The sequence below is a fragment of the Balaenoptera physalus genome, assembly GCF_965194825.1.
Source record: "Balaenoptera physalus genome assembly, chromosome: 14".
NCBI classification, from domain to species: domain Eukaryota; kingdom Metazoa; phylum Chordata; class Mammalia; order Artiodactyla; family Balaenopteridae; genus Balaenoptera; species Balaenoptera physalus.
Genome location: NC_138893.1, coordinates 22,669,840 through 22,692,516, shown reverse-complemented (window position 1 = coordinate 22,692,516; position 22,677 = coordinate 22,669,840). Strand labels below are relative to the sequence as shown.

Below are 22,677 nucleotides of genomic sequence, written 5' to 3'. Positions count from 1 at the left end.
GCTCCTCCTGTTACCCGAAAACTGGGTTCACCGTTCGGTAGGTGTTGAGCCGAAAGACACAACCAAGCCAATAAAGATCGGGAGAAGGAAGAATTTATCACAGCAAGTAAGGAGAACACCGGGGATCTTTCCCAAAGCAGTGTCTCCCCACCAGCAAAACTGGGGAAGTTCTAAGCTAAGGGCACATGCATATTCAGGAAGGGGCTTGAGCAGAGAATTTAGCATAAAATTGGGGCAAAGGTCAGGTCGGCAGAGTCAAGTCTTCGTTGGTTTAAGTCAGGATGGTCAACATCACCATTCCACCCTCCACCTGGGTAGGGACCTTAGTTCCTGCACAACTCAAGGTATATTATTATGTTTATCCCTTGAGGAGGAACTAGGACTCTGCTTTATCACTGCCTTTTCTCTGTCCCTGTGTTCCTCTGTTCGCTTAACATCACTGATTACTGAGACCTGTTCAAGGGCAAGCACGGGGGCCAGGCTCAGATCACAAAATGGCATAGGCCAAAACGGGTTCTCGTATGTCCAGAAAGCCATTCCTGGTTCTGTCTCCAGGGACCCCCTGCCCTGTCTGCTTACACTCCCTTACCTCTTCGGAACAGTCCCTGAGAGCTGAGAGGCTGTATCCTGGGCTTAAGTCCTCAGCAAGTCCGCCGAATAAAGCATAATTCTCAACTTTTAGGTTGTGCATTTATTTTAGTCGACAGGTATGATTGTGTTTTTCCAAAATGGCAGCACCGCCGCCATGTTGTATCTGACACGCCACAGTGAGTGACGCGCCTCCCCTGAGGTGGGTTTGTCCCCTTCCTTGAACCAGGTGGACCTTTGTAACTGCCTCCAATAGAATGCTGGACATGCTGCTGCCTGGCTTCTGGGGGCAGGTCATAAAAGGCAGTATGGTGGGACTTCCCTGGTGGCACAGTGGTTAAGAATTCTCCTGCCAATGCAGGGGACACGGGTTCGAGCCCTGGTCCAGGAAGATCCCACATGCCGTGGAGCAACTAAGCCCGCCCGCCTAGAGCCTGTGCTCCGCAACAAGAGAAGCAGCTGCAATGAGAAGCCCAGGCACCGCAATGAAGAGTAGCCCCCGCTCACCGCAACCAGAGAAAGCCCGCGCACAGCAACGAAGACCCACCACAGCCCAAAAAAAAAAAAAAAAAAAGGCAGTATGGCTTCCTCCTGATTCTCTCTTCAGAACACGTGCCCTGGTGTTAAAATCAAATGCAACCGAGAAAAATCCCCCGAGGAGACAAAACCAGTTAGACAAGCACAATTTAATTTAGCTTATCTTGCAGGACTAGAAAGGTCAACTTGACCTGGGACAGTTCTTGCTTATGCCTCTGAAAATCATAAGCAAAACTTAAATAGTTCCCCCAATTGGCATGAGGTAACCACTAGCCAACTCTCTTTCCTTTAAGAAACTTCGAATCTTGTAACCAATCGCTGTAAGAATCACTGCCCTCACGCTATACACGCCGCTTTGTAACAACATCCTCCCAGCCTCCTTCCATGTTTTGGTTTGAGCACTCCTGGTTTGCAAACTGTCTGTCTGGTGTGTGCACAGCACACTTTTACTCATCTCTACCTAAGCACTTTGTTGGTTTTACTTCTGTTTTTTATGAACTGACACTGGGAACGCAGACACAGTACTGGCAGGAAGCTGAGGGAATGAACGTGGTGAGCCCTCCAGGGGGCGTGCAGCCCACAGCTCACCCAGTGATGCTCCATCAACCACCAGGCCAGGGAGCGAGTGCTCGGGCGGGGCTCCAGCTGAGGCCCCAGGCTTTGTGCAGCGGAGACAAGCTGACCCATGGTGGCCTGTCTGGATTCCTCACCCATACAAACTGAGAAAGGAGAACTGATGATTGCTCCTTAAAGCCACCGAGTTTAGGGATAATTTATTATGCAGCGGTAGCTGACTAATGCAGGTGGCTCCTGTGCCCTGCCGAGATGTCACCAAAAGCCCTGCTGACACTGCCCTTGGCCTTCAACCCTGTGTCTGCTCTCTCTCTACCCCGCTCCACACATGCAGGCTTGAGTGCAGACCCCAGTGCAGATGCCTGTGCCTGCACCGGCCCGGTCATACCCCCACTTAAGAACCCAAAACCTAACTTCACTGCCCAGCCTGCAAACGGGGTCTCACTCAGGCCAGCTGGCTCTCAGCCCTCCATGCTCTGGCCCTCCTTACAGGGCTGCCCGGTTTGCCTGCCAGCCACCCGAGTACTTACTGCTGCCTGTGCCGCAGGAAACAGCCCAACCCGGAGCCAGGACAGGCCAGGCTCTCTCCCCTCGGAGCCCGCTCCCTCCCACCTCATTCCCAAATGGACCCTCAGCCCTGCGGTGACATGCCCGGAGGCCTGGCAGCTCCTGCGGAAGTTCTGTACGTGAAAGATGGCAGAGAACCTGAAGTCAACAGACAACCCACGTCCACTGCCCGGCCCTGGGGAGCCTCGCTGGTCAAGGAAGCTGCCCAGGGAGGTGGTGAGCAGGGCCCACACTCAGGCCGCCCACAGTGGTCAATCCCACCCAGTGTGAGCCGTTTCTACTCCAAAACCTGAGTGGAGAGACTTGAAGTCAACATTCCCTGAAGCTTATCTCTTTAGTAGGAATATTAGAGGGAAAAGCCAATTTTATACAGAGAGATGAGAATGAAAGGTCTCAGCTTCAAAAACAAATCAAAACCCCAAAACAATATGGGGCCGGAGGTCAATTAACTCAAGAGGGAGTGGAGGGCTCCCTGGGGCTTGCGGTCCTTGAAGTCCCGCTGGGGTTCGTCTTCAACCCCATCACCCACAGCAAAGCACACAGTCACACCACTGCACGGTCCCGTCTCCCCCAAGCCCGGGGCCAGCACACAGCCTGAAGACAAGATCCTGTTCCCTGGGCCCGGGGGTGGGGCCCCGTCCCTGCCACGTGCTGGAACCCAAACGACCCTGTGGGTACAGACCTTTGAGACACACACACTCTCATGTGCAGGTTCCATGTCGAGCCCTTTCTCGGCTTCCGGCTGAGCCGCTGAGACAAGGGTACCCGCGAGTCTCGGACGGGCCCCTCACAACTGGCCCCCCAGCACTCGGGGCTCCGTTGCTCGGAATCAATTATGAAGGTCACCGCCCAACGCGTGTGAAAAATTAAACTAATGCACGGACTTTCTCAACTTTAAGGTTTCCTCCTGCACATACCTCTGCTTGTTCATTCTAGATGGTATGTCACTAGTGCAAACCCCGGTTACACAGCTTTAATAAATGGGGTTCCCACCTCTCCTGCCATGAAGACCGCCCGGCTGGGCCCGGCCTTCCTGACCCCAGGGGAGAGCCTGATCTCATGGTCCCCTTGTACCTACTCCCTTGCCCACCGTTCAAGGGTGACTCCATCAGAACTCAGTGTCTGCTGTCTGGGGAGGGTCTTGTCACATAATAGAACCACTGCGCCCTTCTCAAACTCCTGACCACAGCACACACAGCAGAATGACAGGGCCTGGGCGGAGACTGCAGAGGTAATGCCCCCGGGCAGACCATCAGCAGAGCAATTCTTTTTGGGCCCCCGCCCCCAGCTGTGCAAATATGACCAGAGCACAAGGGCGAGTCATCGAAGGTGCTGGGCGGCCAGAGCTCCACCAGCCATCTCAGCTCTTCCTCAGATGCAGGTGGGTCTCTCTTGGGTGTTCAGCATGGGTCCTGGGTAGGGGGAGGGTACACACTCTGGGCCCAGCCCTGCCCAAGGCCACGACTGCAATCCCACATGCAGAAACCTCCGCTGGGCAGGCTGGTCAACAGGCTACCTGCCCACGTCTGGCTGCAGGACAAGGTGGAGGAAACGCCTGTACCACGTGCTCAGGCCTTCGCCGGGTGGCGGCTCCCGGAGGAGGGCTCTGAGGCCCGATTCCCAGCACAGGCAGGTGCACGTCTCACCGCGGAGCCCTTGCTTAGGCAGAGCTCTGCCCTGGGTTCTGAGCGGCACCCACCATGCCCGACAGGTGAGGCTCTCTCTGCGCAGCAAGACTGATGGGGCGGGGGTGGGGCACGACGAAGCCAGCAGAGCTCACCCCTCACCTGGCCGTCTGTTCACCTGCAGCTGCGTTGCCGTGGGCGCCGCACCAAGAGCCACGGGGATCCTCACGGTGCTGGCGTCCGCTCCCAGAGGGGCAGCTGTTCTGGCCTCACCTTGGAGAGTCTGAGGACATTCTGAGGCTGGGGGGCCCTGACCCAGGCCAGCGACTGCCCCCTTCACCCGTGCATACCTCCCAGGCAGCAGGGGGACAAGGGCCTTCATCCCGTGCTCCAGGACTCATACGACTCTCGCCCTGGACACCTGCTCGAGAAGCTGGTGTAAAATGGAGGGTTTAGAGTTCCGAGCTGGGCTGTGACCTGAGGATTACACAGCAGACGTCTGGTCGGGGCAGAGGTGTTTCCCGGTACCTCGGTCACTCATTCACCCAGGGTCCCGCGAGGTGCCTGACACTGCACGGTGACCCGGGGGACGCAGCTGGCCCTCCCGGGGATGAGGCCGCCAGAGGAACCTTGGTGTGTAAACTCTACGTCCTCCCACAGCAAAGGGCACTAATCCTGCGCCAGGTCTGGGAACATGCATTTTAAACCGATGCCCCAGGTATTCCGACACAAGCAGTCCTCACACCCATCTGGGAGCCTCGGCCCCCAGTAGCCCAGCCCCTCAGTGCAGCCCTTCCCTTCCAGACGCACTCGAGCTGAAATGCAAGGATTTGTGCAGGGAACGTTCGCTGCACCGTCGCCACGACGGCTCTGAAACAAGAACCTGGACACGGTCTAAACAATCAACACCATGCAAATAAACAGATCACAACATACACACGTCATGAAATATTTCAAGGCCACTGAAAAGAATGCTAGTAGGAATAGTATTCAGCCATGAAACGAAATGAAACTGTTAGTGCTACAACCTGATGGACCCTGGAAATATTATATTAAATCCAGCGACAGAAAGAAAGTGGAATAGAGGTCCCCAGGGCTGGGGGCTGGAGTAGGGAGTTAGTGTTGAAGGGGTAAGGTTTCTGTCTGGGGTGATGAAACAGTCTGGAGATGAAGAACACTGTGAATACACCGAATGCTGCTAAAATGTACATTTAAAAATGGGTAAAATGAAAAAAAATGCTAGTCAAACAAAAGAATAGGGTGCACTTGTGTGACAGAAGCAGAAGGTGATCGGTGCACCCTGCAGAAACGTGTACACGCAGAACCATTTTTGTACAAAGAAAACTGAATTTCACACGGGAGCATGTGTTCACGCACGTGGGCACAGAAAGACATCTTGAAAGCCACGAACCTGTGAACAGTGGTCGCCCTCGGAGTGGGATGTGGGTGCCTTACTTTAAGAACCTTGTTCTGTTTGAATGTTGTTACTGAGAATGACAAACAAAAGTTTTGAAAAAGTGACAGAACATTCAACTCTAGCGGTAACTAAAAGAAAGGCATAATGTGACCTGAAGTTTGTCATTTAGTCAAGAGCACCTCTCTTTAAAGGCCTAGCAGCAAGGCCATCCCCCTGAGCGGCCACGTCCACCGGCTGCAAACGATACCGCGACCAAGCTGGGGGTCCTCGTGAGAGCCGGGTGAAGGCCACCTGCTACTCGGTGGGGCGAGAGCCCACACAGCCCCCCAGGGCCCCTCACAGCTGGAGAGAAGCTGTGTGTCACTGACATTGCGTTTGAAAGCGAAGGGTTTATTTGCTTCTGAAGCTGACAGGCCGTGTTTTTCCTCTTTAGCTCGAGGGGCTGAGGCAGAGGCAGCCAGCTCTCACTGGTCTTTGAAGTTGGCCTTTCTCTTCTCCACGAACGCGGACATCCCTTCTTTCCGGTCTTCCTGGCGAGAGAAGGGGAAAGGCAGAGGTGGATGGTCGCTCTGCATGGAGTCCGGGTGCGAGGCTCTGCCTGTGTCAGGGCTGCTCACTGCCGGCCGGGCTCCTCCCTGCCCTCGGCCGTCCACTCACCGGGTCCTGCGGCGGGATCACCTCGAAAACTGTGAATGATCCCAATTCCCAGGGCCGGCTTGGGAATGGGTATTTTACCACTAAACACCCCCGCCCCGCCTTTGTGATGGTCATTCAGGAACCACTAACCTATGAGTCGAATAAACTCCCATCTACAGGGAACCTCAGAGGCATGCACTTGGGTCATTCACCACATCATGACCTGGATTTAGTCGTGCTCTAGGTCAGCAGTGTCCTGAGGGTCAGGAAGCAGGACACGAGAATCCAAGCTCTACCTCTGCATACCTTCCGCTGTGTGCACATATGCACACATGCATGCAATCACACACATGTGCACACACGCACCCGCACTTCCTCAAGAGCTAAAGCCATTTTTAATCTTTCTTTTATAAAACACCTAGATATAACTTTCTGATAATAAAAGATCAGTTTTAATGATTACTAAGAGAATGATTTCGTTTGAGTTACTGGCAGATATCCTAGAAAATAATGCTCCAAGGCTTCAGATTTCAGTATTATAATACATTCGAGCCCCATTCCAAGTAACTGGAACAATCTAGGAAAATTATGAGTAAATGGATTGCATTTTAAATACAGGAGTTGCTGTTTAAGGGTGCAATTTGTAAGATCTTTTGCAACAGGAAATAACCCTGTGTAAGTTTCTGTACTTTTGAACTTCCACACACTGTACTTATTTGAAAAAAAATCAATGCTCAGTGATAGAACCCGTGTGATCCAGCTACAGGGGAAGCTAAGAGTTCTGACCAAAGAGAAATGGTATTTAGTGATAAAACCTATAAGGAAATGCCAGGAACGCGTATGGCTGGACCGTGTGTGATTCTCCACGTGCATGAGGCTTACTTACGGTAGCAAAAGTTGAATAGAAGAGTTTCTTCTCCAACTTAATGCCCTCTGTTAATGTCATTTCAAAAGCTGAAAAAGAAAACCCTGAAGTTAGGAGCTGAGATGCCAGATGTGGGAACGCAGAACTTTTTTGTGGAGATAGGAAACACCCTCGGGGACTGATGTGGACTTTGACTTCACCGACGTTTAAAGTACAGCCTCCCTGCTCAAATGCACCACCCCAGCCGAGACGCCCAGTGAATACTGCTCCCGGCCTCCCAGTGTCCTGCACGGGGACCTGGATGGAAGGTGGGACAGCAAACTCTGTCAAGTCACGAGAGGGCTAAGGAAGCCCACGACACTGAACTCAAAAAGCATGACAAATAATTAAGGACAACACCCAGAAAACAGAACTCTGTGCAGAACAGAGTGAGTCCCGGGCCATCTTTGCAGCGGAGGTGATTCAGGTGCGAGGCTCGCGGAAGCGTTTCCTTGGTGGTACCTGTAGCTGGGTCCCCGCGGCCAGCGCCCAGCCAAGGTGACAGGTGCCTTGGGCCTTGCGGCACGTCCCCTCCCCTGCTGCATGCCCCACACGCTCGTGCCTGTGTGAACGCTTTGGCCGAGGCCGGGGGCCCGGGAGGCCGGTGAGCAGAGACGGGGGCAGAGCGGCTCGCCGCGGGCACACACGGCTGTCCCAGCTCACCGTCCTCTTGACAGGCAACATGGAGCAAAGGGACAGCCTCACTCCAACGCTGAGAACAAATCGCCATGTTAACAGTCAAGCGATTCTGAGGAGGGCCGGTCAGAGCTGCCCCGTCGGCAGAGAGAGGACGCCCAGTCCACAGCGACAGCCGGGACACGCTCTCTGCCCCCAGCTCATCCCGACAGATGGGCGGAGCTGCTGGCCGAGAGGAGCCTCTTCCTCCCAGGTTCCCCAGGCGACCCTTCCCGGGCTTCCCCTGCACGCCAGCGCCAGCCCCCTGCCGCCAGTCCCCCAGGCTGGCCCTGTTCTCGGGTCCTGCTTCCAAGGGGAGCTCAGGCCATTTCAACAGAGTTTGTGAGCGAGCAACTAGAAACTAGAACTCTATGAAGAGCCAAAATCGAAATACCAAGAACCCTAACAATTTTTGTCCAGACCGGTTAAGATGCATAATTCTGACCCCAAATTGTCAAGCCTCACAACTACTGTGCGGCCTTCTCCACTCTCCTCCCTACCTGCATTCACTGATTCTTTGGCCATCGCTGTTACAATTTTAGAGTTGCTGGCAATTTTTTCTGCACACTTTACAGCTTCTTCCACCAGTGTCTCAACAGGAAAAATTTTGCTTACAAGACCTAAAACACAAAAAGGTAAACAACACGTGGAAGCAGCTGGTTCTCGTTCTCTAAGCCACAGCACAGGCCTCTGGGTGCCGACAAGGCAGCAGGGACACAGGAAAGGTCCACGGTGCCCCCTGGTAGGGCCGCCACCCTTGGCTGCTGCGGTCACTGGGCTCTTACAGTCACAGGTCACTGCGGGTCCAGGAGAGGGCATGCCTGCGGAGGGTCTCGGAGACCCTGTTGCTCACGCTGGCTCTGGGAAGCGGGGCGGTTTCACTATTGCTCTTTAACCTGCATGCATGCCTCAGTCACTCCTTTGAGCATGTGGTATTTCAAATAAGAAAACAAAGGCAGTGAGTCTCCTGGGATCCCAGGACACGGGAAAGCTCTGTGCTGATCACCAGTGGGAGCCCCTGGACGCAGCCCTCCCCCCTCCACTCAGCTTCCTGAGGGGGCAGCTCCACGGGCGGCTGTGGCCTGTACCTGCTTGCTTGGCATCCTGGGCTGAGATCCGGTCACCAGTGAGGACCATCTCCATGGCCAGTGACTTTCCGACGGCACGGGTCAGTCTCTGGGTGCCCCCTGCACCTGCGGGGCAGAGGGCTGCTGGGCACGGCTGGCTCTGCGGCCAGGATGCACAGACGTGCTGTCCCCAAGTGCCCCGGGGCTGAAGATGGGCCCCTTGGGTGGGGTGGGTGGGCAGAACCCAGGCGTCCAGCAGGTGGGGAAGCCGGGGGAGGCCCGAGACTCCACAGGGGAGGCTCCTTTCCACACTCAGGCCCCCCCACCTGGTGCCCTGGGTCCCCTGCACCAGTACCTCTCATGCAGGAGTCAGACTACGGACAGACACACGGAGCTCGCGGCCCAGGGCCCCAGACCCTGACCCAACCCAACCCAGAGGGCAGCTGGGGGTGGCCTCCGAGCACAGCTTGCTCCGCTCCAGGTGTGGGACGACGCAAGGCCCCCCCCCCCCAGGGCTCTGAACGTGCCCCTCTCTTCCGGGCTCCCGCCTCCCCGGGCCCCGCTGCCCGCCCCCTCCTGCTCACTCCATGGCCTCCAGCTGGAAAGAGAGTGGTCTGCCCGGTCATCCGCCCATGGTGAACCCCAGGGCTGCCAGAGCGAGCCAAGGAGCCACCTGAGGGGGGCACCCACAGTCCAGCAGACTCGGACACTGCCTCGATGCAGTGGAGACCGCAGGCACTGGGATGGGAAGACCCTGGTGGTTACCCTCAGCTGACCCCAGACACCCTCTCCTGACCCCACGGCTGCTCCCTGCCCAGCCCAGCTGGCTCGGGAGAGGCCCTGGGCTCCAGGCTCTACACCCAGGGCAGAGACCCTGGGGGGACACAGCCCGGAGTCCTCGTCAGGTGGACCGAGGGGCAGAGGCGTCACTGTTGGCCCACTGTTCCTGTCGCCCTGCCCACGGGGGACCTGATTCCCTGCTCTGAACCTGGGTGAGCCCACGGGACTCGCTCTGGCCACCGATACGTGAGCTCTCAGTTTTGGCCCGTGGTCCCCGTGTTCTCTTCTCTGAGCTGCTGACCGATAAAGATCCAGCGCAGATGTGGCTCACGAGCAAGACTCACTGCGGTTAGAATGCACCGTGCGGCCAGCCTTTCCTATTCGTGTCGGGCAAGGGACGCGGCCACTCCAGAGGAGCCGGCACAGCTCCGAGGCCCCCAGGCTGCTCTCAGCGCTGCTGTGCCCACATGACCTTAGTGTGCAGACAGGAAGCCACCGTCCAGGCTCACACGACAGCCCCACGTGCTTTTGTCTGACACTGGAACAGCCCAAATGCCCCCAAGACGTGGGCAGACTGTGGACGATGCCTTGAAGAACCGATGCCAAAGCTACCATCAGTCTTTACCTGGGATGGTTCCTATGAGGATCTCTGGCTGCCCAAACTGGGCTTTCTCTCCAGCATAAATGATGTCACACATCATAGCAAGTTCACAGCCACCACCGAGCTGCAAGACAACATGAGGTACCACGGAGGAACCCAGTCAAAAATCACTCTATTTGCTTATTTGAATTTTCTATTGAAGTGAAACACAGTCTAGGGTACAGCAAAGATTAACACAGAGATGCAAAGTTAGTTAACTGTTCCCACAAATTACCTACACAGTTGATGCCAGCAAACTTTCTGTGAAGGACCAGACAGCAAATGCTTGTGGCCTTGCAGGTCCTACAGTGTCTGTCGTGGCCACTCCACTCTCTGCCGTGGGGGCTCGAAGGCAGCCAGGAGGGGGAGAACCGACAGCCCTAAGCTCTGCCCGCTGACCCGCTGACCCGCTCACCCCAAGGGAGCTTTACTAAGGAACTGTGAGTTCAAACGCCCTCCTGGCTTCTCTACAGGCCACAACCAGTCCCAGCACCTCTGAGCTGTCCAGGTGCCTATAGGAGACCCCGATGAACCAAACAGGGGACGCAGAGCTTTCAACAGTAGTGAAAGAGGTTAGTTTACAGGGCAGTGCAGGTTGGAAAGTCATCAAAACTGCACAGAGAGCCAACACGTGTGCCCTGAACGTTGCAGTGGGGGAAGAGCACTCCCGGGGAGCCTCAGGACTGGGGGGACTTTACTAACAAAGGCATCCGAAGCCCAGCAGCTGAATCCCCACTGACACAGCAGATGCTGAAACACGTCCTCCCTCTACAGTTCTTGGCTCTTCAGCATCACTGCTCAGAAAAGGCCTGCGAGCCTGGGAACGAGACTCAGGTCTCCCCCAGATAAAAATCAGTTCTGCTGCACACACACAGTACAATTCCTTCAGGTGTTCTGAGTGCAAGGAGGGGGCATGGGCGGACACTCACGGCGTAGCCGTTGACAGCAGCTATGACTGGCTTCTTGACCCAAGTGAGTCGGTCCCAGTGGCTCAAGAACTTGCTGGAGTAACAGTCCTGGAACGTTAGATTCTGCATTTCCTTGATGTCGGCTCCAGCTGGGGTGGAAATGAGGTCCCAGTTACCAGAGCAGAGACCGCACACCAACAGGTAGCTACTGAGTGTGCCCCGCCAGCAGGCATCAAGGGTTGCAGGGGACGGCCACGTGGACACACAGCTGGGCAGGGGGGACAGTGCAACACGCTGTGATACGAGGTGATGCAGAGGGATGCGGACAGGAAACAGAGCGGAGGGGGACTCAGAAGACGCGGGGCTCCTCACTAGCCACTCGCACCCGAGACGTGACTGCCCCTGAACAGACTGGTTTTGCTGGCGGAGCACATTCAACGTTAAACGTCAGAGGGGCTCCTCCAAGCAGCCTGGGGTTTGGTCCGCTTTACGTAAATAAACCCCCAAGTCGCAGAATCTTCCTGATGCATTCACGGAGGTGTAAGGCTGCCTGCCTCACGCCACAGGTGCGACCGCACACCTGGGCAGCCTGCCACCACACTGCCCACCTCACCTGCAAACGCCTTCTCCCCGCCCGTGAGGACGATGGCCCCCACAGCCGGGTCCTCCTCGAAGGCCTGCAGCGCCTGGTTGAGCTCCTCGATCAGGCCATCGCAGAGCGCGTTGAGTGCCTTGGGGCGGTTCAGCTGGACCAACCCCACGTTGCTGTTCTTCCCCTTCTTGGCTGTGATGATGTATTCAAAGGCTGCGCCTGGGGGGAGGGGGAAAAGGGGATTTCCGCTCACGGAGGCACCAAACCGGGGAGATGCACCCGTCAGTGGACAGAGTGACCCTGACAGGACCCCTGAGGGCCCCTGCTCAGTCCCTGGTGGCTGCATCATGCAGCTTGCGTGCAGCCAATTATTATTGGCTTTTACAGTGCTCTCTGCTTTTGCGGATGCTGAAACACTTCCTTAAGTTAAAAGAAACCCAGCAACGAAGAGCAGCCTTCCTACTCCTGAATGCCTTGGTCGGTGCTTCCCAGAACGCGCACTAGAGACAGCCTGGGATCCTGTAGAAACAAGGGATGAGGAAACGCCTTCTTTAAACAAACGCCAACTAGGTGAGGGCAATTAAGCTGCAAACAGAACAGAGTTGCAGCCCTGCTGGGTGGACAGTCTGGTGGGAGGCACACAGGCAAAGGGCAACTGCCAGGGCCTGGGGGTGGGGGCAGCCCGCTCAGAGCTGGGGCCAGCAATGACCTGGAGAAGAAGGTTAGCCAAGGTGGTGGCTTCCTTGAATGGGGAATCAGGGATCACGGTACCTATCCCATGCGCTTGTGGGGAAGTGACTGAAATCACACGTGTAAAGGCAGCATGCCTGTCACATACAAAACCAGGAATGATGGCTGGGTACAGGCCAGGATGCAGAAGCGGGTGGTCAAAGAGAACTCAGGTAAAACCCACACGACTTGGTAGCTAGGTCAAGTGGACACACAGGTGAAGGAAGAGGCCGCAGAGAGTCTTTCCCAGCGACATCGACATGGCCAAGAGTTCCTGCAAAATGCGGGGGGGTGGCGAGTGCGCTCAGGAGAGAGGAGGAGGGGCGCCCCGCTGGCTGGGGTGGGGCAGAACCTGAAGGACACACCCGGGGAGAAGCAGTGGACATGGGGAGGCCTGGGCAGGAGGCACTGCAGGACAGCACGCGCGACCCTTTCCAATTGCAGAGGCGCTAACCGCACGTTCTCTTAAAGCCTGAGGACTTTCACACCGAAAGCTGAAATGGCCAGAGGTCTTGGCACTCCGTCCCAAGTCCCCGGAGTTGAGACCCTAGTGACCCCAGGGCTCCGCGAGCTCAGGCAGCAGGTGCTGGGAGGGGTCCGGCCCTGGGATGAGGGCCCGGAAGACCCCCACCGCGGGCCCGCCCCCCTCGGCCCCGCACTCACTCGAGGCGAAGGAGCGCGGCGCGGGACAGCCGGGCCAAGAGCCCAGCAGGGCGCGGACGCTGGGCTGCAGGGCGCGCAGGGCGGCCATGGCTCTTGCGTGACGACACGTCGCTCCGGCCGCCCCCCCCTCCCGTGGAGCCGCCTCCCGGAGCCGCCCCCCGGCCGCGCCAGTCAGGGCCCGCCCCGCCTACGGGCCGGCATCGCGAGACTTCGCAGGTCTCGCGAGATCAGCCGGGAGGCGGAAGTGGCCGGGCGACGGGCCGAAGGTTTAGGAGCGAAGGTCAGGGTATGGGGACAGGGGTCAGGGTGCGGGGGGAGGGGGACCGGTGTCCAGGAGGAGGGGCCGGGGCGGGGACGAGGGGTGGAGGTTCAGGTTCAGGTCCGTCCCCTGGTCCGCGCCGCCTTTGGCGGACCCCAAGTCGTAGGAAGCAGCCCTGAAGACCTGAGAGCAAACCCTCCGGGCCGGCCGAGCCGTGGGGGTGGAAACACGCGGGGACCGCGCGCCGCAGCCCGACCCCGGGGTGTGACCGCTCGGGGCCGGCCGGGACGCCCTCGTGGTCGGGAGGGACCACCGGGAGGCCTCTCGAGTGCGCAGGCCCGGGGTGCTGGCCCGCCGGGCTCCTGGCGGAGCTGTCCGCCGGCCTGCGCCGCCTCTGTTCTTTAGGCCCCGGCAGTGCCCTTGGCGTTTGGCCCTTCCCGCCGTTTCCGGGAAACGGCGTGTGTCTGGGTGCGGGGCAAGCGGGTCGTCCCCGCACCCGGGTGACTGCGCCTCGAGCCACAGCTGGGTCCCGGACTCGCAGCTGGAGGCAGTGGCTGTGGGGCATGGAAAGCCAAACGTGCTGAGGACGGGTAGACTGGAGCTCGCTAGAGCTGGGCGGATACACCTGTGACCTGAAGTCAGCCCTCAGGGCAACGTGTAGTTGTAACCCGCGCAGAAAGCCAGACTCTGACAGCGGGTGTTTATAGGACACCAAGCAAAGGAGTGGGAGACAAGCCTCAGATCCACTCAGACCAGCTCAGATAAGCCTCCGACCAACTTGGTCTTTGAGTTAGGGGATTTTTTAAAATGGGGAACAAAGAAAGAGGCTGGGATTCATCATCGTTTTGTGACATTTCTGCGACATTTCTGAATCTAGTTTCAGGAGTCAGGCTGTCTCTGGTTTACATTCTCAGGCCAGGCAGTCCGTGGCTGGGGGAGGGGGGGGGGCGGTCTGTGAGCTCATCTTGCCCTGGAGAAACAACCTGAGTTTGTACATTAACCATGATGTCTACAAGGCAATTTTAGTACATTAGCGATGTTATCAACAGCAGCCATCTTAGTCACCTGACTCTGGTTGATTAGTGTTCAGTTAGCACAGGATTGAGGTCAGAGGGAACAAAAAAGGGAATAAAGTTTTGAGTGGAGAGATGAATCATGAACTCAGTAAGGGAACTCGGTTTTAGGGGGCCCTGGTTTCAGTAGCACGGAGAAATCAGAGATAATACTGCTAAGCAGTGTGGGAAGGAGTTGAGAGGCAGAAGTAAGTGCTTAGACAAGGAAAAGATAAGTTATTAACAAAATGCTTCCTTTTAGAGGCATCACGTAACTGATTTTTTCATTGCCAAGCACTGTGGCAAACATCTACCTTCTTATTTCTCTTCCTGTCCCATTTCGTGGTCCCGGTGCTCATGAAGTGTGTGCAGTATTATTCATAGCAGCTGCACGAGGTGGCTGAGGAACATTTTGCAACATTAAACAATCCATATCACTCTGAAATGTATGTATTTATAGGTCTAGATATAACACGAGTGCAGCATAACACTCTTTACATTGGTAACTTGGTATCTATTGAACACTAGACTGTGAATAGTTTTATTTGTATAAAATAAGATGTAATTAAACTTTAACAGTGAAATCATTTATTTAATTACTTTGATTTATAAATTTCAAATGTTTAGGCACATATTATTGGCCTCCGTTTGTATTCGTGCCCAAGTTCTGCAAATTCAAGGGTGGAGATAAAAAGATCACCTACATGGGAATTCCCTGGAGGTCCAGTGGTTAGGATGCTTTCACTGCTGGGGCCCGGGGTTCCATCCTTGATCAGGGAACTAAGATCCCACAAGCTGCGTGGGGTGGCCAAAAAAAAGAAAGAAAGAAGTCATCTACAAATGAAGAGCAAAACGGATATTTTCAGGTAAATAATAAAATCCAAATCAGAATTGACTACTCAGCAAAACTTTATTTCAGGGCTGAGGATAGACTAAAGACATTTTCATGCAAAGAGAAACAGATTACCAAAACTCTTTACCAAAGGAGCCTCTGTCTTAATATGGGCTGCAGTACTGTGACAGGTACCCAAAGGGAAATGGCTCCAACGTAAAGGAAGTTTTTTCCTAACCCCCCAGGGCTGGTGTTGAGGTCAGGTGGCTGCTATCCTTCATGAAGTAATTTAGGGACGAAAGCACAAGTGACAAAAGAAAAAAATATATAAATTGGACTTCACCAAAATTAAAAACTTTTGTGTTTCAGAGGATACATTGAAGAAAGTGAAAAGCCACCCCACAGAATGAGAGAAAAAATCTTGCAAATCATAGATCTGATAAGGGTCTTGTGTCTAGAATATATAAAGAATACTTTCAACTTGCTAACCTAAAAAATAAAACAGCCAGTTATTTTACCATTTTTCTCTATAGAGAAAAGGGAGGAAGTTGGGAGGGGTTGTTTTGAAGAAAAGTCAATTGGAGGAAAATGAGAGTTCAGGGTGATGACAGGTTCTCGTTGGCCTGGCAGCTGGGGCCGTCACTTTCCTGTAAGAGACGCAGTGAATCTCTTTCCTGTTGGTGATCCTTCTCCTTAGGTCTGTAATTGACAGTCAAGAGGTACCTGTCTGGGCTTCCCTGGTGGTGCAGTGGTTAAGAATCTGCCTGCCAATGCAGGGGACATGGGTTCGAGCCCTGGTCCGGGAAGATCCCACATGCTGTGGAGCAACTATGCCCATGCGCCACAACTACTGAGCCCGTGTGCCACAACTACTGAAGCCCGTGCTCGACAACAAGAGAAGCCACCACAATGAGAAGCCCGTGCACCGCAACGAAGAGTAGCCCCTGCTCACCGCAACTAGAGAAAACCCACGCACAGCAGCGAAGACCCAACGCAGCCAAAAATAAATAAAATAAAAATAAAAATAAAAAAAGGTACCTGCCTGAGAGCTCCCTCTGCTGGCCTCCCAACTCCATTTTAAATGAGGTTTCCCTTTATTAATTTTCACAAACTCAGTAATAAAAAGACAATTAGAAAATGAGCAGAGGATGAACGAACATTTCTACAATAAAGATACACAAATGGCTGATAAGCACACAAAAAGATGCTCAACATTGTTAAGTCACTAGGGAAACGCAAATCGGTTGTATCATGAGATACCACTTCACACCTACTAGGATGGCTATAGTCAAACAAGATAGGTAAATGTTGTGAGGATGTGGAGAAATTGGAACCCTCATACAGTGCTGGTGGGAATGTAAAATGATGCAGTCACTTTGGAAAGTCTGGCAGTTCTTCAAAAGGTTAAACATAGAGTAACCATATGACCCAGCAATTCCACTCCTAGGTATATGCCCAAAGAGACGTGAAAACGTGTCTGCACAAAAACTTGTACATGATTGTTTATAGTAGCATTATTCTTAATAGCCAAGAAGTGAGAAAACACCCAAATGCCCACCAACTCATGAATGGATAAACAAAATGTGATAGCTCAATACAGTGGATACATTAGAATTTATGAGAATATACAATGGAATATTATTTGGCAATAAAAAGCAGTGAAGTGTACTGATATGTGCTACAACACGTATGAACCTTGAAAACGTGATGCTGGAAGAAGCCAGACCCAAAAGATCACACAGTGCATGATTCTATTTATATGAAATGTCCAGAATAGGCAAATCCATAGAGGCAGAAAGTAGATTAGTGGTTGCCAGGGCCTGCAGAAGGGGGTAGTGGGTACTGCTAAAGGGTAGGGGGTTTCTTTATGGGGTGATGAAAATGTTCTAAACTTGATGTGGTGTTGGTTGCACAACTCTGAAAATATATTGTAAACCAATGAATTGTACACTTTAAATGGGTGAAGTGTATGGCATGTGAATTCTAATCAATAAAGCTGTTTATAGAAATGAACTGCCTGATTTGGTTAAACCACAGGTGATGTCACTGGGTAGTTGCAGCTTCTATTGCCATAGGTGGCCCTTGGGCATCAGGAGAAGCCCAAGACTTTGTAGCAGTGTGACTGAAATGAGGTGTGTGTGTGTTGGAGCTGCTGCTGGTGGCCTGAGGCCCAGCAGGAGAGTCCAGCACCTGCCCACAGCCGCATGAGCATGTGGGATGGTGATGACGGACCAGCTGCAGGTCAGAGCGCCGGCTGTCCCCGCTGTTGGATTCAAGCGGTACTACACAGAGGGGACAAAAAGCAGAATGCCTGGCCCACCCCGCGCCCCACAACTCCTGGGGTCTAAGGTGCTCCCTCCCCCAGAGTCAGAGCGCTGCCCTGTATCCCTGACCATAAAGTCAGTGCATCACATTTCTGTGACTTTGCCTTTCCTCCGATCACCCAGGCCTTCCATCCAGGTGAGGTCAGGTGTGAGTGGGATCAGGGCATTTTTACACCTTGGCCTGCGATGGCCACCATGAGGGCACTCAGCCACGCGGTCCCTGCCTTCGTGGTGTAGAGTCCTGCCAATCAACAAGAGGCTCCAGGGGGCTGAGCTAGAATTAAGTTTAAGCCCCCAGACCCCGTTTTGGCCATTCCCACTGAGGGATGGTCAGAGCAGAATCTCGAACTTTCTAAACAGGCCTACGTAATCCCTTATCATCCTGACCTTTACTAGGGAAAGGTTGGCTGGCAGAGAGGAGGGAGGAGGTGAGAAGGGCGGAGTGGAAATCTTTGAGGCTGTCCCACCTCCTGGCAATACCATGGCACAGTGGGTAAGAATCCGCCTGCCAATGCAGGGGACATGGGTTCGAGCCCTGGTCCAGGAAGATCCCACATGCCACGGAGCAACTAAGCCCGTGTGCCACAACTACTGAGCCCGCGTGCCACAACTACTGAAGCCCATGCGCCTAGGGCCCGTGCTCCTCAACAAGATAAGCCACCGCAATGAGAAGCCTGCACACCGCAATGAAGAGTAGCCCCTGCTCGCCTTTGACTAGGGCCTTGACTAGGGCCCTTGCTGCATGGCCAGTGGCAACTGTGAAGGGATGGGAAAGCCAAACACAGGACACAGGGTAGTTTCAGAGGTGACAGAGTCAGCTGATGGGACGAGGACAGTGGGGCTGCAACCTGAGAATGTGGCGGCAGCCATTGGGCCCCGCTGGCAGCCCAGAGAGAGGCCCCAGTGTGCCCGGAGTGGCCCAGGCGCAGCAAGGAGGCCTCCTGCGCTGCAGGACGAGCACACAGATGTGTTTCTCACAGCCCCACGAGGCTGCACCAGTAGCTTGATTTCAGGGGTTACACCAGGGACCTCCCTGTGGGCGTACCTGTGAGGGACCCAGAGACCAGTGGTGTGTTTGTCTGTGGAGCTGGGACCCAAAGTCTGCAGGCTGAAGTGTCCCCAGGGTAGACCAGACAACTGGGACGTTGGCAGCAGCCCAGTGACCCTGCTGGGCTTCAGCTTAGCTGACCCTTGGGGGAACCTCGCAGGAGGGAGCTACACTGAGCTGGGGACTTTGCTTCAGGCGGCAGAATGGGGGGTAAAGTTTCCCCCTGCAAACAGGGACACCAGGGTCAGGGTGGCTGCAGGCAGATGGGCTGTTTCATTGGAATTACCAGGTCGCCTGGCGTTTCCTCATTAGTCGCGGGATGTCAGGCTGAGCGACAAGGCCAGTGTCTGGCTCAGCGTTATGGCTGGTCCCAGGCCCAGCGCTTTAGCCAGGAGTTGGCGCTGCTGACCCCGCGCCGCCTCTGGGTCCAGTGGTCACCGCCATCGCCGAAGGCGTGACTCTCGGGCTCCCTGCCGGGCTTCATGCCTCTTCTGCCCTGCGGGGACCGGACGAGGTGAGCCCCCGCCTGGGACGGGCAAGCTGCGAGCGGGACGCTTCATCCTGGCTCTTTCCTTGGGTGGGGGGGACTGCGACCAGCGTGAAGCGCACGGGGCGGGGTGGGGGGGTGGTCACCAGCCATCTCTCGCGGGCCGCGGTGGGGGAGGGGTGCGGGGACACGGAGGAGCTTGGGGAGGCGGGACTCAGAGACGGGGGATGGGCAGGGGGTGCTCCGCGGGTTGGGGGGTGCGGGGGTGGGGAGTGGAGAGTGAAGAGCCCAGGGCCACGGGCCCAGCAAGCAGCAAACATGCAGCAAACATGCAGCAAGCAGCACGCGAGCCACCCTCCGCCGCTGCCGTTCCCCGGGCAGCGGGCCATTACTAGCAGTCATGCCGCGGGCGCCTTGACCTGCTTGGTGGCAAGACCAGCCACCGAAACTGCTCAGGATCAGGAGCCGGTCAGCCTGCAGTCTGGGCACAATGGGAGAGTTTTCAGAGACTGCTTCAGGTCCATGGCAACACCTCTCCCCAAGCCTTTCTTTTAAAGGGCAGGCATCCCTTGCAAGCACATTTCATTGGAGAAACGATCACATATTTATGCGACTATTTTCTGTCTCCACTCACTGAGCTCCATGAGGGCTGGGATTCTGTCCCTGCTACTCAGGGGTGAGTCTTCACAACTTGATTATTTGCATAGGTACTGCCTTATTGCTTAAGAAGCAGTTAGATTCCTAAACCCCTTTTCACATTCCAGGAAGTGGCACTGGGTGACTGGCAGCATCCTGGGAGGCTATTCTCTGCAAACAGGGATTCCAGGGAGGGGACAGCAGGCACAGTTGGAGGTGGGTCTACTGCATCCAGTAAGCTGACCCTCCCCACTCCCGTCCATCTTTGGCTCCCAAAATATTGGCAGCCAGGTCTGTATGCTCCAGGCAGGAGACTGGAAGACTCTTCCCAGGGAGCATGACCAACCCAAGAGGAAAGACCTAGGGATATGGATGGAGGTTCCCCAAATAACAGCCTCCCCAGAATCAAGCTCAAATCTAACGAGCCCCACTCACAAACAGCCATCTGGCCTACCATTCCTCGTCACCAGCAGACACACATAACCTGACCTCTCAGAGAGCTTCTTCCTGGAAGACAGAGCCAAAAGAAACAGGAAGAAGAACCCAGAGCACAGCGACCGAGCAGGAGCATAGCACTTCGCGTCTGCAGACCAGCGAGGACGATCCCCCTGGAAGATGAGGCAAGAAGAGACCCTCCCCTTTCTAAAAAGAAACATTTGTACAGAAGTAAGGGCTCCTGGAAATGAACACTATGACAGCAGAAACGAAAGCCTCAATGGAAGAAATCACACAGAGTGTCACCGGGGTGACGTGCGTTATAACAAAATAGCTCCAACCGAGGAGGTCAACGGAAGCAATTGCTGGTCAACGGACCAGCAATCTTGGTTCCGCGATAGTAAGCAAAGACTAGCAAACTACAGCTTTAAGCTTAAGCATAAAGCAGAGTTTATTTAAGCATAGGTACACTCTCAGAGAGGGAGAGAGAGAGAGAGAGAGAGAGAGAGAAAGCGGGCTGTTTCTGAGAGCGGGCTGTTTCAGCGAAGTGAAGCAAGACCAAAGCAAAGTTTATCAAAGCAAAGGTACACTCTCAGAGAGAGAGAGTGGGCTGTTTCTGTGAATTGAAAGCAGCATTCCCATACAGGCTTAAGGGTGCTTTTAAGGAGCATTTTGCAGGGAGGCGGGGGCGAGTGACAGGGGATCATTATTTGATCGACAGTCCCGAGCTATGTAACAAGTTTACTGCTGCGCAGGCTCTCATCCTTCAATCGCTAAGAAACGCCCACGGGGGCGGGGGGCAAAACCATACATAGATTTTATTATAATGATGGTATAATGAGTTTGGGTTTACTATAGGTTATACACCTGTCTGGTCTGGGCATGCGCAGCCCAGGGAAGTTCCCTTGTGTTACTGTGCCCCTCTTTAACAGGATAAGCTGCCCACCATATGACCATAGTTTCAACTGTTCTGGGTGGGGTCAGGGGAGAGTCCCCAGATGGTTGGGTGTGACTTGATTGCTCCTTCTGGTCTTTCTCACCACTGTCACCTTCTTGCTGCTAATGTCAGGGAGGGTCTCCAGATGGTTGGGTGTGACTCGATTGCTTCTGCTTGTCTTTCTCGCCACTGTCACCTTCTTGATGCTAATGTCTAACTACCTAACAAAAGGAGAGCACAAACATAAAGATGGAAAGCAGGAGAGAACATATGTGAGCATTCAAGGGCCAGGCTCAAAGTCTGACAGCCTAAATTAAGGACTTTAGGAAGAGGTAAGAGTAAACCCTCAAGAGTTTGCTTAGGGATGAGTCATCAGTAGAAACAATTGATTAGTGAAATAATCAATGACATCATTTACCAGGATTGAAGGACAGGAGTTTCTAGACTGAGGGCCCTTTGAGTGCCCAACACAGTAAGTAACAATCGAGGCACATCGAAGCACCACGTTGTGAAACTTCAGGAGAAGATCTTAAAAACTTCCAGGGAGGAAAATGTCCCCACTGCTTGTAAAGGATTAGAAATTAGAATGGCTGTGGATTTCTTCACAACACTCCTAGGAGAGAGGAGAAAGGGAGCAATGCCTTCAGAGTTTGAAGGAAGAGGATTCTGACCTAGAATTCTATGTCCAGCCAAACTACAAATCAAGTATGAGGGCAAAATGAAGACATTTTCAGCTTTGCAATATCTTTAAAAAAAATGATCTCCCAGACACCTCTTTTCAGCTTCACCAAAACAGGAAAGTGAATCCAAGAACAAGAATATATGGCTGAGGAGGGCAACACAGGGAGAGAGAAGGGCTCCTCCTGGAGAAGGAGGAACACCCCCAAACCGAAAGACTACCTGCCCAGCCTGGAGCTAATTCCCCTCCCTGACTACCCTCACCCCACAGGGAACAGGTGGCCACGGAAAGTCCACGGAGGCACGGGTGCGCCGTGGTTTGGAGCAGCAGGACCCAAGTGTGGCTGAGAAGGAATGATGTGCCCTAACTGGGTTTACAGGGAAGCCTGAGGACCCCTTTAGCAGAAGGCAGGAGCTTTCTAATACCTGCAAGGCAGTAGGGGAGACCTGCCGGAACTAGAGGAATTCTCCAGAAATGCCTGCAGGCTTGAATATGTCTTCCTCTCCTGGGGCCGGAGGGGGAGGGAGGGACGTAAGACTTGTTTCTCCCTTTACTGTTTATCTTGAATTTTGTACTTTATGTGTGTTGCATCCTGTGTTTGTAGACTTGTGACTGTGTATACACACACATACACACACACACAAGAGTGTCGTCGCCTGGAGGCTTTCTCCCCGTCCCGCCCTGACATCTCAGCACTCACCGTCCACGCGCTCCACCGGGTCGGGAGGTGACGGCGCTCGCCTCCGCGTCTGAAGCTAGAAGGAGGCGCCTCCTCCGCCTTCTGGTCGCCGTCCCCACGTCTCCTTAGGAAGGGGACACAACCCGACTGGCCAGCCGGCCGCCCCGATTCTCCCTCGGTGGGGACGCTTGCCCACACCGGCACCGGGGGATACTCACGGACCCTTCCGCACTCGCCGTCGCCCTCCCTGGCGGCCCTCCGCCACCATGCTAGTGCGTGGGCCAGACCCATAGGGGCAGCCCCAGGCCCAACCCAGAGGGGCGCGCGGAGCCAAGGGGGGCCGACGCGGGGGACGGCCTTGCCCCACGCCCCTTGCTCCACCTCCGGTCCCGCCTTCCGCCCCGCCCC

At 54.7% G+C, this 22,677-nt stretch overlaps 2 protein-coding genes across 13 annotated transcripts; both read right to left on the bottom strand.

The window, feature by feature from the left end:
• Window positions 1–5,681: 5,681 nt before the first annotated feature.
• On the bottom strand, window positions 5,682–13,051 carry ECHS1 (enoyl-CoA hydratase, short chain 1). Of its 2 annotated transcripts, none has more exons than XM_082424282.1 (8): window positions 12,902–13,051; window positions 11,531–11,728; window positions 10,939–11,066; window positions 9,995–10,094; window positions 8,611–8,715; window positions 8,023–8,142; window positions 6,830–6,897; window positions 5,682–5,837 (listed from the first exon to the last, which is right to left on the bottom strand). In XM_082424282.1, the coding sequence occupies exons 1-8, from the start codon at window positions 12,987–12,989 to the stop codon at window positions 5,772–5,774; spliced, it is 873 nt and encodes a 290-aa protein (XP_082280408.1). In that variant the 5' UTR covers window positions 12,990–13,051; the 3' UTR covers window positions 5,682–5,771. The 2 variants fall into 2 exon arrangements, with proteins under 2 accessions (XP_082280408.1, XP_082280407.1); XM_082424281.1 differs by lacking the exon at window positions 12,902–13,051 and adding an exon at window positions 12,423–12,639.
• A 1,732-nt stretch (window positions 13,052–14,783) lies between these two features.
• Window positions 14,784–22,655, bottom strand: LOC309642582 (uncharacterized protein). Of its 11 annotated transcripts, none has more exons than XR_014253268.1 (5): window positions 22,291–22,655; window positions 21,015–21,132; window positions 19,994–20,046; window positions 19,323–19,384; window positions 15,104–18,912 (listed from the first exon to the last, which is right to left on the bottom strand). XR_014253268.1 is itself a non-coding variant. In XM_082424283.1 (3 exons), the coding sequence occupies exons 1-3, from the start codon at window positions 22,558–22,560 to the stop codon at window positions 18,775–18,777; spliced, it is 522 nt and encodes a 173-aa protein (XP_082280409.1). In that variant the 5' UTR covers window positions 22,561–22,655; the 3' UTR covers window positions 15,104–18,774. The 11 variants fall into 11 exon arrangements, 1 of the variants encoding a protein (XP_082280409.1); XR_014253269.1 differs by having other exon boundaries at window positions 15,104–18,907; XR_014253267.1 differs by lacking the exons at window positions 19,323–19,384; window positions 19,994–20,046 and adding an exon at window positions 14,784–15,007 and having other exon boundaries at window positions 18,703–18,912; window positions 21,015–21,128.
• Window positions 22,656–22,677: the final 22 nt, after the last annotated feature.

Bases quoted from the DNA above. Each gene is read 5' to 3' on its own strand.
- ECHS1 (XM_082424281.1), bottom strand. From the start codon at position 12,624: ATGTCCACTGCTTCTCCCCGGGTGTGTCCTTCAGGTTCTGCCCCACCC. The intron at 8,716-9,994 runs GTAAAGACTGAT...TCTGCCCCGCAG, and splicing joins CCTCATAGGAACCATCCCAG to GTGCAGGGGGCACCCAGAGA. The intron at 8,143-8,610 runs GTACAGGCCACA...TTTGTGTTTTAG, and splicing joins CCAGGATGCCAAGCAAGCAG to GTCTTGTAAGCAAAATTTTT.
- LOC309642582 (XM_082424283.1), bottom strand. From the start codon at position 22,560: ATGGGTCTGGCCCACGCACTAGCATGGTGGCGGAGGGCCGCCAGGGAG. The intron at 21,129-22,290 runs GTGAGTGCTGAG...TTTGTTAGGTAG, and splicing joins CCCGGTGGAGCGCGTGGACG to TTAGACATTAGCATCAAGAA. The intron at 18,913-21,014 runs GTGAGAAAGACC...CGGTCCCCGCAG, and splicing joins GCAGCAAGAAGGTGACAGTG to GGCAGAAGAGGCATGAAGCC.